The following is an 18,592-nucleotide window of genomic DNA, read 5'->3' on the forward strand; positions in this document are numbered from 1 at the left end:
TGGCCTCCAAACCACCACCCCCAGGCAAGTCACTAACCAATATTTAGCATGGAGTCTGAGATGCAAAGTAAAGGTTAAAAAGGGGAGGTGGGGCACTTCCCTTCTGGGAAGCCCCACTACCTCTAGGCCTAGGATCTGCCTCCAGGAAACTGGAGCCAATCAGGTTACTGGGGGGAAGGAAGCTGCCTCCAGAAACCCTGGCATCAATGCTTAATATAGATTCATATAGAATATGAATTCAGTTATGATAAAGTGTGATTCTTATCATTTAATGAAACATATGGATATCCTATTCCTTGTATTTGGAAGTTGCTTCTCTATTTTCTGCTGAATTACAGTAATGTTTTGTGTTCATTTTCAGAAGTCGTCTCTAGTGGATATCCCCGTGTTGCATTTCAGCTACACTTACCTTCAAAGGTAAGGTCCTTGGTCAAGTATTCCCAAGTCACAAATTCTATTACGCTAACATCTAGTCAGTGGTAAATATAATCCCCCTTAATTTATAGTCTTGGCTTGGAGATTATTCAAATGATATTGCCATTGCTTCTCCAAGCATGGACAAGGCAGACAATTTTACTTTCCCTCGTTAGAGAATTAAGCTGCAATTTGTGTGACATGCTAACACATAGTCAGACAAACTGTATTATAAGGCCCGGCCTAATGTAGTATTCTTTTTGAGATTAATTTATTAGCAATTACACGTGATAACAAATTTCCACGTTAGTTTTCCAAAGTTATAAGATCCAGATCATCTCCCTTCTTCCTGCCTTCCTTCCCCACTCCCAGAGCTGTTCAGTGAGCAATTCAGTCTGGGTCATACATGCTTTATCACACAAAACCTATTTCCACGTTGGTCATTTTTGTAAGTAACTCATCTTATAAAACCAAAACCCCAAACTATAAACCCAAATAAACAAGTAAAAGATTGTGTGCTTCCATCTGCATTCCTGCTCCAGCAGTTCCTCCTCTAGAGATAGATGGCGATCTTTGTCGTGTTCTTGTGAAAAGGACCTAGGCTCCAGTGGCTGAAAGCTGCTTTTTAGTCATTTATCCAAAGCCCATTTTTTTTAACCCTTACCTACTGCTTTAGAATCAATACCGTGTATTGGTTCCAAGGCAGAAGAGTGGTGAGGGCTAGGCTAGGCCGTGGGGGTCAAGGGACTTGATCCAGGACAATTCTGACATCGATATATCTACAAGGAAAATGGGAGTGTTCCAACGACACTGACAGGACACAAGCCAGCCTAGCTAGAGGCTGGGTGTAAGGGAAGAGGCTGCTTGCAATGAATATGAAATGGGTGCGATTCTTGGGAAAGGGTCCCATACAATAGGGGAGACCACCAAAGACCAAGAGGGTCCTTACTTATCTCACCCAGCTAGGGCTGTCATCCCCACTCCGTCTGAAGCCACTAGCCTGGGATTCCCTTCAGGGTAGAGTCCCACTAGGCCACCAGTTGGGGCTTCCTAGATTCCATGCGGACAAGCTCCAGAGAAGAAACCTTTGGAGTAGGACTGCAGAGCAACAACATGCAAATGGTACTTTACTTGGGTTTTTGTTTTGGAGCTGTGGTTTTATATGCCTGTCCTCTTACAGAACTGATGAATATGGAAATGTGTTTTGCAGGAAAATATATGTATAGCCCAGAGTGAAATTCTTGGCAACCCCAGAAAGGGGGAGGGAAGGGAAGGGACGGAGACAGTTTGGACCATGTAACTTCAGAAAACTTACGTGGAAATTTGTTATTACATGTAATTGGTAAAATAAAAAATCTTTATAATAAAAAAATAAAGTGCTGTTACACGGAAGGAGTACTAGGAGCAGTGAAAAGAAGGTGCAGAGAATCCGATTTATTCTTGGTGGTATTTCCCTTTCCCTGTAGTTTTTAAGTAGAGATTGAAGGGTATTTATCCAATAGTGGAGATTCTCTTGACGTATCTGAGGTCCCTTTTGACTCTCAAATTCTTTGATTCTGTTACATCTTGATTTTTTGTTTCAAACAGGCTCCCTATCTCAGTTCTACAGGAAAACTTCCCTTCATTGTTAGGAGTATTAAAGGAATCTGTACAGTTGAATTTAGCCCCACCTGGATACTTCCTGCTACTCAGGTATCCAACGCGGATATCTTAATTATCTATTGAGGGATTCTTCACTGGGGGACATTTCATGCCAGCAAAAGTGTTTTTGTGTGCTTGACTTGGAATGAATTGTTTTTCCCCAGTATGCTCAACGATTTTGTGACCAGAACACCGAATCTGGAAAGCAAGAAGGATCAGAAAGACCTGCAGGTATGTGCAGGAAATACCTCGGCCAACTATTAACCTTTGCGATCCCTGGCAGGTTGCCTGGAATCTCATAAAAGAGAGTGTTGTTGTCACGGGCACAAAGTGATCTTGAAAAACATCTTCTCTGAATTTTAACTTCTTCTGTGGCTTTTGATTATGGCAGAAAATAGATTCATGGGAAAGTGTTTTGTTACTCTTCTGCCCATATAATCCACAGTGTGGATTATTACAAAAATCATTTGTCATTGGGGCGGGGCTGTAATGTTTCATTTGGAGTCAGTCATCTATTATGAAATATTTTTTTTCTTTTTTAGACCCTCACCTTCCGTCTTGGAGTCAATACTGTGTATTGGCTCCAAGGCAGAAGAGTGGTAAGGGCTAGCCAAAGGGGGGTCAAGTGACTTGCCCAGGGTCTCACAGCTGGGACGTGTCGGAGGCCAGATTGGAACCCAGGACCTCCCGTCTCTAGGCCTGGCTCTCCATCCACTGAGCCACCCAGTTGCCCCCTGTTACGAAATATTTTAGATGGAATGATAATTCTGTCTTCCAGCATACATTTAGATTGTAAAAAAGGGGAAAGAGAGTAAGCATTCATATAGCATTGTGTTAAGTACTTTTTTACAGATATGATCTCATTTGATCTTCCCAACAATTCTGCAAGCTCTTTACAGTTCAACTGAGACAGACAGATGTTAAATTACTTGTCCAGGGTCACAAAACTAGTAAATGTCTAAGACTAGATTTGAATTCACACCTTCTTGATGCTTTCCACTCTCCTAAGATGCTTCTAAGCAGATCAGAAAGACAAGAAATTATAGGCCACACATTTGCAGATAACATTTTCATTTCTATTTCTAGAGGTTTTTATTTCTATTCCAGAGGTTTTTCACCTCTGAAAGCTAGCCTTAACCAAAAAAGGAGACAAATCTTTCTCTAAAAGAGGCTTTTTAGTCATTAAGCTTCAAATGTTCTACCCAACATTTTGCTGAAATATTAAATTGAGCGATGTAAATGTTAACTTTATATCATTCTATTAACATACCCAGCAGTATTGATAGCTTCATGGTTGTAAATTCGCGTTGACAGTATCTTATCATTGTATTATTAATTACTTGTGATACTTGACATATTGTGCTCCATCTTGGCCATCTCAGTTTTCTAACGATGACTTTCTTCTAAGCTATATTTTTGTTGGAAAACATGATTAAATTGTTAAATAATTACAGATGGTAGCTTCTTCCCATCTACATATTTATTCCGTTTTCCTTCCTGTACAAAAGTACATTCTCCAAAGAAGAGCCCGCGTACCCCACAAGATTAACATCTCCACGTATGAGTCTCCGTTGCCAGGGTACTAGAGTGCCTACTCGGATAAACCTGGCTATTCCGGTCGCTCAAGTTTTTACTAATAAGTTATGTTTCCTTCCTATCTCCACTGATTCCTTTTCAGGACATCACCCAAAAAATTCTGGAAGCCGTGGGAAATGTAGCTGGTTCTTCTCTGGAACAAACGAGCTGGCTGAGCAGAAACTTGGAAGTGAAGGCTCAGCCTCAGGTCTCTTTAGAGGAATGTGATGCTGAAGAAGACTTACATGGTAAGTTTATCAAGGATCCGCGCGGCTATAGTTTGCTATGCAGATGAATAGAATCTATAAGCAAAAGCACTGACTTGTCCCCAAGCTACCCTAGAATTCTTTAATGAATTGAAAATGAAATGAGAGCTCCTGAGCAAAGAAAGGAGAAGAGAGGAACAAGTTATTGCAGAACTTACAAAAACTTAATCAAGTAACAGGCTCCTTGGAAATTAGGTTGGAACAGATAGAAGTGAATGACTCCATTCTATAAGAAGAAATACTAGAAGAAAATCAAAGTCTAAAAAAAGAGGAAGAAAAAGGAAGGTATTTCTCATAAAAAACAACTGATATGATAAAACAAGTCAAAGTAAGGATAATCCAAGGACTGTCAGAGTAAAAAACATCATCAGACTATCTGAAAAATCTGATCATTAAAAAAAAAGCAGTTCTGTACTGTCGGAAATGATACCAGAAAGAACCCACTGCTGACCTCTTTGGAAAGAAGCACCCAACGAAAAAGTCTCCGGAATAGCATAGACAAAACGTGGGCACCAAAAATATGTATCCTGTTAACTTGGAAATATCACGATTGAATCCCAGAAAACCAGGGCAGGGATAAGTCCGGTACTTTCTTCGTCACTCAGAGTCACACCTTTTTCAGGGTAAACCCTGGACTCTGGAGATGTTGTCAGCCCTAGATGAGGACTCGGGAATCTGGAGATCCTCCATACCATCTGGGGGTCCAGGGCCAGGGAACTAGCTACGAAGGAAACGGGAGTGTTCAAACCATGGAGACAGCATCCCATCAGGCGTGGGAAGGGAATCCTAGCTAGAGGCTGGCTGTCAGGGAGGGGGCTGCTTACAAGGGATCCTAAAGGATGGTCCCAGCTCTGGTGGGATCTTCTTGGGGAAGGGTCTGCTACAATAGGGGAGACCCCTAAGACAAAGAGGGTCCTTAGCATAGGCTTAGTCCCACTCAACTAGGACTGTCATTCCCCAGAGGATCCCCCACTCAGTCTGAAACTGCCAGCCTGGGATTCCCTTCAGGGTAGTGGGAGCAGGGAACCAGGACATCTTTGGGGTCTCCTGAAACCTGGGGTTCACCAGATCCCGCTCGGCCACCAGTTTGGGGTTCCTACAGTCCATGTTGGCAATACTGAAAGTAGCTGGAAAGAGTACAAGTTGCCCCAAGGATCAGACCAGACCTGGCGTCTACAATTCTAAAGAGGGGACACAGAAGTGTCCAACAGGGAGAAAATACAAATGGACAAACCGGAACAATTTCACTGGCAAACGTGGTATAACCCTAAACGGAGGTCCGGGTTGCTGAAGGAATGGATGTTAATGTGGGAGCTTTCCTAGCGTTCCCCATAAAAAGGCCAAAGTTTGACACTTGGAAATGCAAACATAGGAGTGAAAAGAAAATTGGAAAGGTTAAGTGTATTTACATTTGTGCCTTTGGAAAGGACAGTGATAAGGAATAATAAATTACCAACCCCTCCCTCCCTCCTTTTAGCACCAGCCAATCAACGAAATCTCTGCTTCATCCTTATTTTACTCCTTTGATTTTAGGATTCGGATGGGATACTTCTGTCATTACTCGCCGGCCCCCATTAGAATGTTCATCTTCATAGAGTCCTGTCTTCTTGTTTACTTGTATTGGCTTTGTTATGTTGTGTTTTTTTTAAACCCTTACCTTCCATCTTGGAGTCAGTACTGTGTATTGGCTCCAAGGCAGAAGAGTGGTCAGGGCTGGGCCATGGGGGTCAAGGGACTTGCCCAGGGTTACACATCTGGGCAGTGTCTGAGGCCAGATTTGAACCTAGGACCTCCCGTCTCTAGGCCTGGTTCTCAATCCACTGAGCTACCCAGCTGCCCCTGCTTTGTTATGTTTTTGTTGATTCTAGTCTAAGGTTCTATTCAGCTTTGGTTTTTGTCTACATTTGTCTGGAAGTCCTTTGTTTAATGAAGGTTCCATTTTTTTTCTCTGAAGGATTTATTATACTTAGTTTTTCCAGATAAATTATTCTGGTAGGCCTATATCTTTTGCCTTTCTGAATTTCCATGCTCTCCATACTCTTTTTAATAGTAGATACCAAATCTTATCTTGACTGTTGCATTCTTCTCCTCTTCCTCCCCCTCCCCCTTTCCTTCTCCTCCTTCCCTCATTTCTTTTGTAATCTCATTTTATAATAATGTAACTCTCTTTTTAGTTCTGGCATCATTTCTTCTAGGAGTTCTTACTGCTCTTGTGGCCAATATGGGGGGGGGGGGGCGGTGTACTAGCAGGGAATCAAGAACCAAAGTTTTTGACAGGTAAGATAGAAAGAGGGAACAGATAAAGAGAAATGCCAATTCTCCCTCCACCCCACCCACCCCTCCAGGCAGAGCTATCTGGATGATGGAATTAGATCTGACCAGAGATGAAGGATTAGAGAAAATCCCCTTCAATCTCTTTCTTCTTTTGTTGATTATATTTATTTATGACCCCCCCCCCCCCCCAGTACATTTAAGATGTCTGAGTTCTTCACTAAAGTGAAAATATCTATTTATTGGAGGCAGCTGGGTAGCTCAGTGAATTGAGAGCCAAGCCTAGAGACAGAAGGTCCTAAGTTCAAATGTGGCCTCAGACACTTCCCAGCTGTGTGACCCTGGGCAAGTCACTTGACCCCCATTGCCTAGCCCTTACCACTCTTCTGCCTTGGAGCCAATACACAGTTTTGACTCCAAGACAGAAGGTGAGGGTTTAAAAAAATATGTATCTATTTATTAGATAAGGGGTTGGGTATAATAAATTAGGAAAGAGGAAAGAGGAAATCTCTAAACCATCTTCCTCCTATGGGTTTCTTCAAGGGTTTTGAGGCTCAAGACTAGTCTATATAAGCCAGACCATAAGTCCCAGACGATTTTAGTATCTTTGTAGGTATAAGCTGATGGTATTTCTTGGTACGGAGATATAGCTTTGAGTCTTCTGGAGGATAGACCATTGCCTTCCCCAAAGAGAAAAAAGTCTCTATCCAACCACAGTAATACAGATGATTATTCTGGATCTTTTCCTGCTCAACAAGAGATTTGAAGTTAAGTAGCCTCAGGCAGGATTTTGCTCCTTCCCTTCTCAGTTCAAAAAGGGAAAAGCCAGAAATCTCTAACTGCTCCACTTTTTCTTAGCTGGATGTTCCATTCCCATCCCAGTTGGCATCCGGAGTTCTATCTCATTTTTTCATGCGATAACCTTGCAAAACCAGTCCTTACATTCGAAGAAACATAATGTTATCATGGGAACTTGCCCTCCCAATGATACCCCAATGGGCCCCTTGTCCCAAGAACTAAAACTGACATGTCCTTATTTATGTACTGCCATAAGGATATGTTATCTCGAGACTTCAGGTTTCACTGGCCTGACCTAGGTCACTGGCTAGACCATATGTTAAAAGCAAACATCTGGGACTAAGATTGATGTGTCTTCACTTTTGGCAACCCCCACCTCTAGCTCCTCTATATAAGCCAGACCTAAGTAATGCTCAGGGTCTTCCGCTTCTCGTGGACTCCCAAGCTATAGGGGTCTTCCGCTTCTCGTGGAGTCCCAAGCTATAGGGGTCTTCTGCTTCTCGTGGAGTCCCAGGCTATAGGGGTCTTCCGCTTCTCGTGGAGTCCCAAGCTATAGGGGTCTTCTGCTTCTCGTGGAGTCCCAGGCTATAGGGGTCTTCCGCTTCTCGTGGAGTCCCAAGCTATAGGGGTCTTCCGCTTCTCGTGGAGCCCCAAGCTATAGGGGTCTTCCGCTTCTCGTGGACTCCCAGGCTATAGGGGTCTTCCGCTTCTCGTGGAGTCCCAAGCTATAGGGGTCTTCCGCTTCTCGTGGAGCCCCAAGCTATAGGGGTCTTCCGCTTCTCGTGGACTCCCAAGCTATAGGGGTCTTCCGCTTCTCGTGGACTCCCAAGCTATAGGGGTCTTCCGCTTCTCGTGGACTCCCAAGCTATAGGGGTCTTCCGCTTCTTGTGGAGGCCCAAGCTATAGCTTGAATAAAGCACCTCTTGTGTATTGCATTACCGTGTGTGTCTCCTCCTTGGAATCTGAACCAGAATCGGACAGAACACATTCACTTCAATATTTCTCTCTTTCACAGGTGTTTTGAGGCTTTTTTGGCCTGGAGTTATTCTCTTCTGGGTTTGTGCCTTGGGGATCACAACTAGTCTTTGTAGATGTAGATAGAACATAGTAGTTCTTTATCTTTTCTGTGACTTATTCTTCCAGCCTTGCTTCCTAATTGGGACTTTCTGTAAGGGGTGGGCTCTTTGGGAGAGAAGAAATCTGTGTCTCAGTCCTCTTCTGCCCCTGGGTTGTCTCTCTGAAGTCTCCTAAGGAGCCTCCAAGCCACAGGTCCTCATTCGCTCCCATAGTTGGGCTTCTAGATCCTCTTTCTTTGTTTAGGGAGGCCTTGCCCAGACTCTTTTCTGCTCCTGAAGTCTGGCCTCATAAGCTCCATTCTGGGTTAAGAGCAATAGGTTAATGGCCCAAGATCCTCGCCCTCCCAGCCCCAGTCACTTGCCTGCAGATTGTGATCTTGTGATGGAAAGTTTAACCTGTTAACTGGAAAAAACGCAGAGCTATTAAATAGTCAGAATCGCTCTTTAATCAAGGGCAAAAGGGGTTCAGCGCTAGGAGGCCTCGACACAGAGCTGCTCGCCACACACCATTGCACAGAGTTCGAGGATTGAACTCTGGCCACCCTGATCCTGACCCCTGGGAGTGCCACTGCTCAAGATGAACCAGAGGAACAAAAGAAACCATTGGGACAAAAGAGAAACTTAAGCTCTGATGGGATTAGCTGCTCCCACCCAAACTACCAGGCTGTCTGGTGAAGGGGGACCTTCCCTCAGGGGGAGGTGGCAGGTCGAAACCTGGGCGTTCCACCCTCAAACTAACTAAACACCTGAGCGCCCACTGTGGTTTGGCCTTTGATGGTCTGGCTCTCCTCTAAGATCTTAGCTGCAATCTTGTTGCGGGGATTGAGCTGCACGACTACGTTGTGCTCCTCCATCTTTATGCTCAGGCTTAGGGTTGAAGTCTTGGGGCTTCTGAAGTCGGAGGCCTGCTTAGCCCTTCTGACCTTGGGCCTCCGCGCACCGAGAGGGTGGCAGATCTCTGGGTCTGCTCCGGCTCCAAATCTGCGCTCCCCTGCCTCACTGAGAAAGTGGCTATTGGCTGATGCATAGCGCAGTGCGAGAAGAGTCTCACTGGCATGTTTAAAGATCCTGGACATTCACTAAGACTGTGGATCTGACGAACTAACTGGACCACAAGATATTTTTATAATCTCCAATTTCTCCAGAATAAGAACCAAGAAATAAAGGAATTTCAGCTGTTTCCATGGTCCAGGCCACCAAGAACCCTAATGAGGTAACGATTGAATGCATTCACGGCAGAGAAGTTTCATTCCTAACCCCTCATTTGCCCTCTCTGCATCCCCTCCCCATCCCGTCCCCTGGGCACTCCTTCCTCTCAGTCCTGGGAAAGCCAAAAGGCAGACGTTTGTGGTGGCCGAGGCGGGTCTGGACCGCCACAGTCCCCGCCAGAGAACTGAGGAACACGGGGCGCTGGTCTAGGACTCGAGTGTGTGTCTGTGTGACTCCACTGATCCTAGAGGAGAGGGACCCAGGACAAGAGGAGGCCGAGGTGAGGCAAACTGCCATCAGACATGGAACAGGGAATACATATATAAGGAGGGCTGGGGGGGGGGGGCAGATCTCAGTTAAAGACTTTTATAAAACATAAACCAAGTTGCAGCTAGATGGCTCAGTGGATGGAGAGCCGGGACTAGAAATGGGAAGTCCTGATTTCAAATGTGACCTCCAGCATGTCTTAACTGTGTGACCCTGGGTAAGTCATTTAACTCTTGTCGCCTAGCCCTTATCACTCTTCTGCCTTAGAATCAATGCTTAGTATTGAGTCTAAGACAGTAGGTGAGGGTTATGAAAAAATAAAAATAAATTCCAACAGGAATGATGTTGAAATAACAGAAGAGGCCTTTAGATCCACCAGAAAAGTCACGGCATCTATAATAGATGTAAGACAAAGGAAAATGAATCAACTGCTGCTGAATTAGAGGAAGCTGTGCATTTCTAAGAGAAAATTGAACCAAAGCAGGATGGTGCTGCATGTTTTCAAAGAGAAATAAATTTGTGAAAATAGAATTTACAACCTGTGCCACAAAAAGAATGGGCAGGATAGAAGAACTCCTCCTCTATGGCGAGTCTCACAAAAGAAAGAAAGGAGATAACCAATGACTGGAAATGCCAATATATAGAAGTTAAGGACAATTTAGAAAAACAGAAGCTAAAAGACATGAACACTAGAAGAAAACATGATATCCATGCCGAGCATCTTGAGCAGAAAACAAGATCTCTAAAGACACAATAAGGAAATCCTCCAACGCCATAGTGAGACATACAATGAAGAAACAGACTGATATCGTGGGAACTTGCCCTCCGGATGGTACCCTCACGGGCCCCTTGTCCCAAGAACGAAGGTTGATGTGTCCTTAGTTATGTGGTTTCGCAAGGACATGTTATCCCAGGTCTCACTGACCTGACCCAGGTCACCATGACTGTGGGGTTTTCCTTAATGGACTTCCCTGACCAGCAGGGTCCCACAAGGGAAGGGGCTCACCTTTGTGATGGGACCCGAGGAGAGGTAGGAACCGAGAACCAGGGTGGAAATGAAAGACACGGACAAGTCAGTGGTTGAATAGGGCAGGCAACCCCTATGATACTCCCTTTGATAGGAGAGTATGAGTACAAAGGAACACGAGGTGGAGGAGGAGATTAAGGTAGGAAATGCAGACCGAGATGGTTACAACCTCGGGGAAGGAGAAGGTCAAGAGGAGAGAGACAGAGTCATTGAGGAGCCCAGTGGAGCTCCATGGAAGGGAGAAAGGCCAAGAGCCAAGAGGAAGTTCATGGGATTGCCTCTGAATTTTATTCCTGTCCTGCCTGGGCGGTACTCCCAAGCACGTAGTAACCACATCACAAAGTATAGACAATCAAGATTGGATGGCAAGGTAGAGGGAACACCTTTGGGCGTGTAGATTGCAAACCGGGCTTTCCCGGGGAATTGAGTCCGAGCATGTTAATGAGTTTGTCTTAGCCAAGGGCCGCATGGCCAGTTCAAGGTTACATTCACAAGCCTCCTTGGTATAACCTTATGCTTGGAGACACAGTCGCCATACAGTCATTTATATTTCATAGATGTGAATATGCTTGGGATGCTACATATCCCCCCCCCTTTTTTTTTAAAGGTGATTAATATAGAAATGTGACTAAGATCAAAAATATAAAAATCATGTAGCATCACCAATTGATGCTTCAAGTGATTAAAAATAGATATTCACCATATATTGCCAAAGCCTTGGCTGAAAAAAGTAATTGTGATGATCAACAATAATAAAATCTTCCTCTTTGCTCATAAAGATTATTTCAAAGATAAAATGTGTTCTTAATACTGAACAATCAAAATGAAGGATGAAAATTTTCATAAACGATTAAAAATAATGACAAAAGTAATGAGAAAATAGTTTTCACTCTGATTGTCCTGAATTATTGAGGTAGTAGTCCCATAGAACATAGGACGGGTGCATTAGATTATCACCCACACACAGTTAGGATTACAAGAAGTTGCCAGTGCTTTTGTAGCAAGATAAAAGATCACTGTGTCTGGATATGAAGGGGAATTTCCTTTTTCTCCCTTGTACTGATTATGCATTTTAGGGATATACCCGCCCAGATGCCTGCCACATGGCAATATGGTTGCACTTTGATACCCTAGCCACCTGTGAATGAGGGTGTCAAGCACCGTGTCCCAGTACCTCCAACCTCAGCAGCCCACATATATCCATCTCTTATGACCATAGGTTAAACATCTGGGTACCAAAGACTAAAATTGATGTGTCTTCCCTTTTGGCACCTGGGTGTCAGGACCCCGGCCCCAGGAGTTCCTGTTCACTCCCCCTGCCCCAGGAAATTTTAAAGGACCTCGGCGGGGCTTTTATCCAGCCTGGGCCATCCTACGGGCTCTTTTAGGGGAACGTGAGGAAGTGAGCTTTGAACCCCAGACGGCTTCTTTGGTCAGTCAAAGGGCGCTCGGGCTCTTCGTTCCTCTGTGTGTGTGTGTGTGTTGTCAGTGACGAGCAATAGATCCGCACACATGTAACACGTGGGGATGTGGAGAGATTATAACGTGACTCAGCTCACGTGATGTGTTCTGGACGGCAAAGTCACGCTCTGCCTGTAAGTTAACGTGCCGTTATTGTTCTTACACACAGGTGCCTCCGCTGCGCCCTCGTCCATGGTGTCGGCCTCCGCCCCCTCCGTGTACAGCGTGCACGCGCTCTCTCTCCTGGCGGAGGTAAAGGCTTCGGGAATGGCTCTGCGCTGGGGGGGAGGGGTAGCGCCATTGTCTGAAGTTAGAGTGTGCAAACCCCTGGGGCGTAGAGCGCGCCAGGATCCTCTGTGGGACCTTTAGATGCTTGTCTGGCCTCGAAACGTGCCAGGGTAAGGGCCAAGGAGGACATTTCGTCACGGAGGCCTCGTGAAGAGAATGACAGAATGAGCAGATCTCCAATCTGAGCACGGGCTCCGCCTCTCCTCAAACTAGGGGCTGTCGAGGGGGCGGGGCGGGGCGGGGCGGGGCCTGGCATGAGCGCGGGCTTTCTGCTGTTAGAGACTTTGAGTCAAGCCTCTGTGTAACGTCGGGGAAATGACTTCACTTCCTCGTGCCTCGGTTTCCTCATCTGTACAATGAGAGGCTTGAGCCGCTCAGATGTATGTGGTCCAAAGGAAAACCTGCCGGCTGTACACCTGTGACTGGAAGGAACACCTAACAGGAGCTCTGGCCCCGGTGCAGGATGGGAATTGTGGGCTGGGGCTGGTGCCAGGCTAGGTTGGCTTCTGGCCAGTCTTACTCGCAATGGACGTTTTCTCATAGTACTATTATACTATTATAGACTAGTATATATTACATGTATTATATACGTGTATATGTTACATATAGTATACATTGTACTCTAGTACTAAAGCATCAAAGTTCCGGAAGCCCTCGTGTTAGTGTATCCATCCCATAAGGCCATGCCGCTTTAGCAACATGTGCTGGAATGGAGACGAGGCCTTGGAGAGATAGGCGAGGCCGGTCCTCCTGCAGACGGGCAGTTAAAGGTCCCCGCAGGGGAGGTGGCTTGTCCAGGAAACCCTTTCACTGCACCGCAGGGACGATCCGGAAAGTCTAGTGAGACTGTCTGAGACCCGAGCTTCCGGGGCGGGTACTGAGAATTGTATTCCTTTGGCGGTTTGTCCTAAGGTTGTAGCCTGTCTCTTGGACATGATTTATCGGAGCGACGAGAAGGAGAAAGCTGTGCCTTTGATTTCCCGTTTGCTCTATTACGTCTTTCCCTATTTGCGGAATCACAGGTAAGGCAACGCTCTCGCTTCTTCACCGCCCCCAGAAGATAGGCGTGCGAGGGGCGGACCCACAGAGCCCCGGATGTTCTCTGGCCATCCTCTAAACTGATCTTTTCCTTCCTTTTCCCGCCTCCCCTTCCGTAGTGCCTACAACACTCCCAGCTTCCGAGCTGCTGCCCAGCTACTCAGCTCCCTGAGTAGTTATGCCTACACTAAGCGAGCCTGGAAGAAAGAAGTGCTCGAGTTATACTTGGACCCGGCTTTCTTCCAGATGGATACTTCTTGTGTGCAGTAAGAAATGATCTTCTGAGTGTAACTTAGCCTGACTTAAAGCCAGTCATCTCACCGGCGATGGGGGCAGTCAGAGAAAACTCCAGCCCTAGTAAAGACCCCCCAATTGTAATGTATTGCTGATAACTAACCAAATGGACTTGTTTTTTCCTAGCACGTTATTCAGCTATCTGAAAGTGGGTCATCTCGCTAAGTGCTTCATCCCAATGGGAAGAACGTTTTCATTTGGGCCCTGACACTTTGTCTCCTGTCCATACTATATGTTGCAGTTATTCCTAGAGCGGGTGGATTCTAATGGTGTAAACGATCCCACCTCTTTCCCCAACTCTGTCTTCTCCTTTCGGATGGCTGTCCTAATCCTTCCAGGCATCCCGTGTCTAGAGAAGGGACATTATCAAGCTTCAAGTGTGTCTATCTCAGGCTGGCGGGGAGCCTGATAGAAAGCTGACATCTACAGCTGGAACACGACATTGTTGAATTTAGTCCTAAGAGAAGTACTCCTAGCAAATACATCCACCATAAACTAAAATGGGCAGCTAAGTGACACTAGAGCCCCAACTGTCAGGAAGACTCGATTCCTGAGTTCAAATCTGGCTTCAGACACTAGCTGTGTGACTTTGGCCAAATCATTTAACCTTGTTTGCCTCAGTTTCCTCATTTGTAAAATGAACTGGAGATGGAAATGGCAAACCAGTTGAGTATCTCTGCTAAGAATACCCCAAATGAGAATTGACAGAGTTAGACATGACAACAACAAAACTAAAAATATCTTGAAAGAGGGAATTCTTCAAGCTTCCTTCTAGCTCTTGATGCCATGGGTAGGAAAAAACGATGATATTTTGAGGTATCTTAGTCTCTAAGATCCTTTTAAACTCTCCTGTGATGTCCTTTTTGGGTCTTGATGACCCCTTTAAAACAGGACTCTATAAAATAGTCTTGGTTATAGCTGGAAGAAATCTTTAGAGGCCACTGGCAAATGGACCTTATTTTCTCCACCACCACTTCAGTGCTGAGGTAGAGGCGTGGAGAGAGAGGGGACTTGTAAACCAAGATTCAGGAAACAAGCTAGGGACTTGACCTGCCTGTCTATAAAGGAGAAGGTTCCAAATAGAATGTTCCCAGGAGAGGCAGTTGGGAGGTCTGGCCACTGAGAGGAGAAGAAGCAGGATCTTGGACTTTTGGCTCTGGCTCTGGCTCTGGCTCTGGCTCTGGGAGTTGAAGCTGGCCAGGGGGAAGAAGCTAAACTGATACTATTTTGTTTCTGACCCAGGCTGAAGGACCCTTGAGGGGGGCTTCTGAAATTGGTGGCTTTGTAAAGAAAAGATTTTAACTGTTGTCCTCCATCTCTGACTGTCCCTCTGTCATAGTTGTGACTTCCCGAGCCCTCATAATCTTCATTTTAGATGAGGGACACCCTCATTCCTCTTACCTCAGTTTCCCATCCTATTTCCCAATAAACCCCCTGACTTGAAAAGGAAAAGAGTATCTTTATAGGGGGGAGGGAAGAAGCCAAAGGCTTCAAGAAGAAACTGGGAGGGAGAGGGTTGGAGAAGGGAAAAGGGAGTGAAGGGAGGAGGAGGTTAGGAAATAGATTTGATCCACTAGCCATCAATAGAAATCAGTAGGCAAACCCCAGTGCATTCCCCTGTACCAGTATCTCTCTCAACATCTCTCTGTATCTCCCAGTATCTCTGTAGCAAATGTCCCATACTAGCAGCTCTCTCTAGTCACAAGCCAGAGAACATCAATTACAGCAAGAGAAATAGTGTACAAATTATCTATTAATACAGTGCTTTATGATAAATAAGCAAAAAGCATCATAAAGAAGCTAATTTATTTGGTGGAAAGTCTAGAAAAAGTCAAAATTAACAATAAAGTCTGAAAATTTACGAGTCATATATTCTCTTCATTAGTTTTATTAATGATTTGTCTGTCCCTTTGATAATCTTAAAGAACAAGTGGCCTTTGCATTTTTTTTTTACCTACTGTAATATTTATTGGAGAGATAGGGGAGGATATGCAAAAATGGGGGTAAAGGGAGGTTTATATGGTATGGAGGAGTTTAAGGGGAGAGAAGGAATATTGCTTGGTGAGGCAAAGGCGAGAGATGCCCCCTGCCGAGAGGAAACAGCTGGGGTCCAATAAGGACTCTTTGTCGTTGAATGATTGAACTGATGTTCAGTTCCCTCTATGCCCAGAAAAGATAGTCCACTTATCTGACAGTGAATTCAAATAATATAGTTTAATAACCAGTTGGGATTGGAGTTTTTTCCTCAGCTTCAGAGCTAAGGCTAGGCCCCAGAGGCTGGCAGAGGGTCTCCCACTCCCATCTACTCTATATCAGTCCTTGCTTTGTCTAATTAAGAATCTTAACAGTAGACAGAAAGCAAACAAGAACAGTTCTGATCTTCAGAATTAATTGGGCCTGAATCTTCAGGCTCAACCAAGAAGAGGCACACCACACAAGACTGGGCTGAACAAGCTCCTCCCTCCTCCAACACCAGGAAGGAAGTAAAAACCCAGCAGGAAGGAAGTGCTAGTCACAAGACCCAACTGCCACTCCCAGTTGCCGCTTCCCCCACCAACTGTTAGTCTAGTTTCCTTTCCACAATACAAGTATTCTTTTTCTTTGTTTTTTTTCTCTTCATCAACTTTATTTGGGAAATCTTCAAATTAATATTTTTCTGATACTTTTAATTCGATTCCCAGTTTAACATTTAATCTTATTATTTTTACCATCTTTAGTTGGAGGTCCATTATTGACCATCTTCTGACACATGAAAAAACAATGTTTAAAGATTTAATGAGTAAGTATATTGTTCAAAGATTATTAGTAATTTAAATTTTTGAATGTTTTAGAGACAAAATCTTATCTCCACATAGCCAAACCTAAACTCAAAAACACAGTGTATTTTTTCGAGAGTCTTCCCAGTTCACCTTAACTTTGACATTCTTCCTATCTCACACACGAAATGAGTTTTTAAAAATCCCCAATATTCACCTTGAAAAGAAATTTTAAGTAATGATTTTCTCGGAATAGCAAAACATTTGAGAATTTGATACTGTCCTTATATCCTCATAAATCTTTATATCCTCACTTTTAGTAAAGATATTGGGGGCAGAGGAGTATGTGGCAACTAGATAGGTTAGTAGTTAGAGCACCGGGCCTGAGGTCAGGAGGACCTCTGTTCAAATGTGGCCTCAGTTGCTTCTTGGCTATATGTGACCCTGGACAAGTCATTTAATCCCCATCGGCCTAGCCCTTGCCCTCCTTGCTTAGAGTTAGTTAGGACAGAAAGTAAAGTAACAAATAAAATACAAAATATATGGTTCGCATATGCTTTTCTTTAATTGGGTTATGATTTTTCTCTGAAGGAAATAATAATTCTATTACTATCAATGATCGATAACACCCTCCCCAACCCAAGTTTCTTCACTAAGTACTGGCTATTTGTCTTGTTCATTTTAGACATGCAAAGCAGCTCTTTAAAACTGTTTTCGAGTTTTGAGCAGAAAGCCATGCTGCTGAAGCGGCAAGCATTTGCTGTCTTCAGTGGAGATGTTGATCAGTATCATCTCTACCTTCCATTGATTCAAGGTAAGAAATGCTGCCTTTCCCTGAGAGGGACTTTGGTTTGGAGCCACCCAAGGCATGAAACCACAGGGAGGAGGGGGGAGTTTGGAAAAGAGGCTTCCTGGTTCTCCTCCATACTCATTAAAATTCGCTCACTTGGTGCTAAGTCCATCGCCAAGTGGGAACTTGTGTGCATTTCCATCGAACTTCCTCTAGGAGAGAGGGCTGGAGATTTGTCTGAGCTTCTCCCTCCTTTCTGGGGTTCCAGAATAATGATTGAGAAGGAGCTGGCTGCTCTGGGTATCCCTCAGCTCGGCCCTTCAGGCCCTTCTTAAATTCTGCTCTTTCGTTTCCCCTGAAAGTTCTGCCTCAGAGGCATCTGGAAAGTGCCAGAAAAATGGCCTTGGATTATTTTCTCTAGAGAAGAGTCACAGATTTTGTTGCTGACAGGGTTTTCCTCTTGGAGTTCTACCTACAGATTATCCCATCAAGAGGGAAAATAAGTTACTACACAAAAAGCCTAACAAGAACAAACGTTGTTTTGGGTTTTGGCCCTTCCTGTCTTTCCCCATCTTGTGACACCAACATGACTTTATTCGGCTGTCTGAAAACATTCAGTGCAGGCCCTTTGCAGCTCCCATCTTAGCTCTTTATCACACTTGCACAGACTCAAGTTTAGCATTGGGTTCTTTGGCAGGGCCAGAGACTCCTCTGTATTGCTGCCTTGCTTCCTTCTCATTCACTCAGCGGTCTGTCCAATTCCTGTCTTGCTCCTTGGGTTTTCTGATTATTTCATAGGGTCTGGCTTCCTCTTTGAGGGTTCCAAGTTCCTTATCTACGTGTTCTCTGAAATAGCCTTCTCCCTCCTTGGGTTCCTTCTTCTAGTGTGATTCATTCTGGGTGATTCAGTTCCTCCTTTGGGAAAGATCCTCTTCCCCCTCCCCAAGATGCAGGACCATCTAAAATGCAAAAGTTGGTCCTCTTTTTTCTCCGTTACATGGAAAATTTTTGGCTATTGTTTTCTGAAATTTCAGGATTCAGATTTTCTCTTCTTCCCTTCCCTTCCCCCCTCTCCCGCTCCCTGAGGTCATCTAATAGGCATTATACCTGGTTCAGTGATTCTTTTTAACCTGAAGACATTTAACCACATATTCTTAATTTATTATCTTCAATATATTATTAGCCAAGTTAACAGCAATCCCTTAGGCTCCACCAATAAAAGCATTTATTTGTATTCATATTTTTCTGATATATTTATTATTCATCTTTCCCCAGAACGACTGACAGAGAATCTGAGAGTTGGACAGACATCCCTAGTGGCTGCTCAGATGTTCCTTTTTTTCAGAGTTTTGCTGCTAAGAATATCTCCTCAACATTTGACTTCATTGTGGCCAATAATGGTCACTGAACTGGTGAGCAAA

At 44.5% G+C, this 18,592-nt stretch overlaps 1 protein-coding gene across 2 annotated transcripts in view; it reads left to right on the forward strand.

Moving 5' to 3' along the window:
• The window catches only part of DOP1B (DOP1 leucine zipper like protein B), a 130,312-nt gene that overhangs the window by 96,923 nt on the left and 14,797 nt on the right, over positions 1–18,592 (forward strand). For both annotated transcript variants that reach the window (XM_007493149.3, XM_007493150.3), the window contains exons 24-33: positions 362–417; positions 2,002–2,106; positions 2,220–2,286; positions 3,734–3,878; positions 12,175–12,257; positions 13,206–13,315; positions 13,451–13,597; positions 16,343–16,404; positions 17,067–17,195; positions 18,447–18,583. In XM_007493149.3, coding sequence (XP_007493211.2) covers positions 362–417; positions 2,002–2,106; positions 2,220–2,286; positions 3,734–3,878; positions 12,175–12,257; positions 13,206–13,315; positions 13,451–13,597; positions 16,343–16,404; positions 17,067–17,195; positions 18,447–18,583 — 1,041 coding nt within the window. The remainder of the gene's footprint in view (positions 1–361; positions 418–2,001; positions 2,107–2,219; positions 2,287–3,733; positions 3,879–12,174; positions 12,258–13,205; positions 13,316–13,450; positions 13,598–16,342; positions 16,405–17,066; positions 17,196–18,446; positions 18,584–18,592) is intronic.

Source organism: Monodelphis domestica, chromosome 4, assembly GCF_027887165.1.
Source record: "Monodelphis domestica isolate mMonDom1 chromosome 4, mMonDom1.pri, whole genome shotgun sequence".
NCBI classification, from domain to species: Eukaryota; Metazoa; Chordata; class Mammalia; order Didelphimorphia; family Didelphidae; genus Monodelphis; species Monodelphis domestica.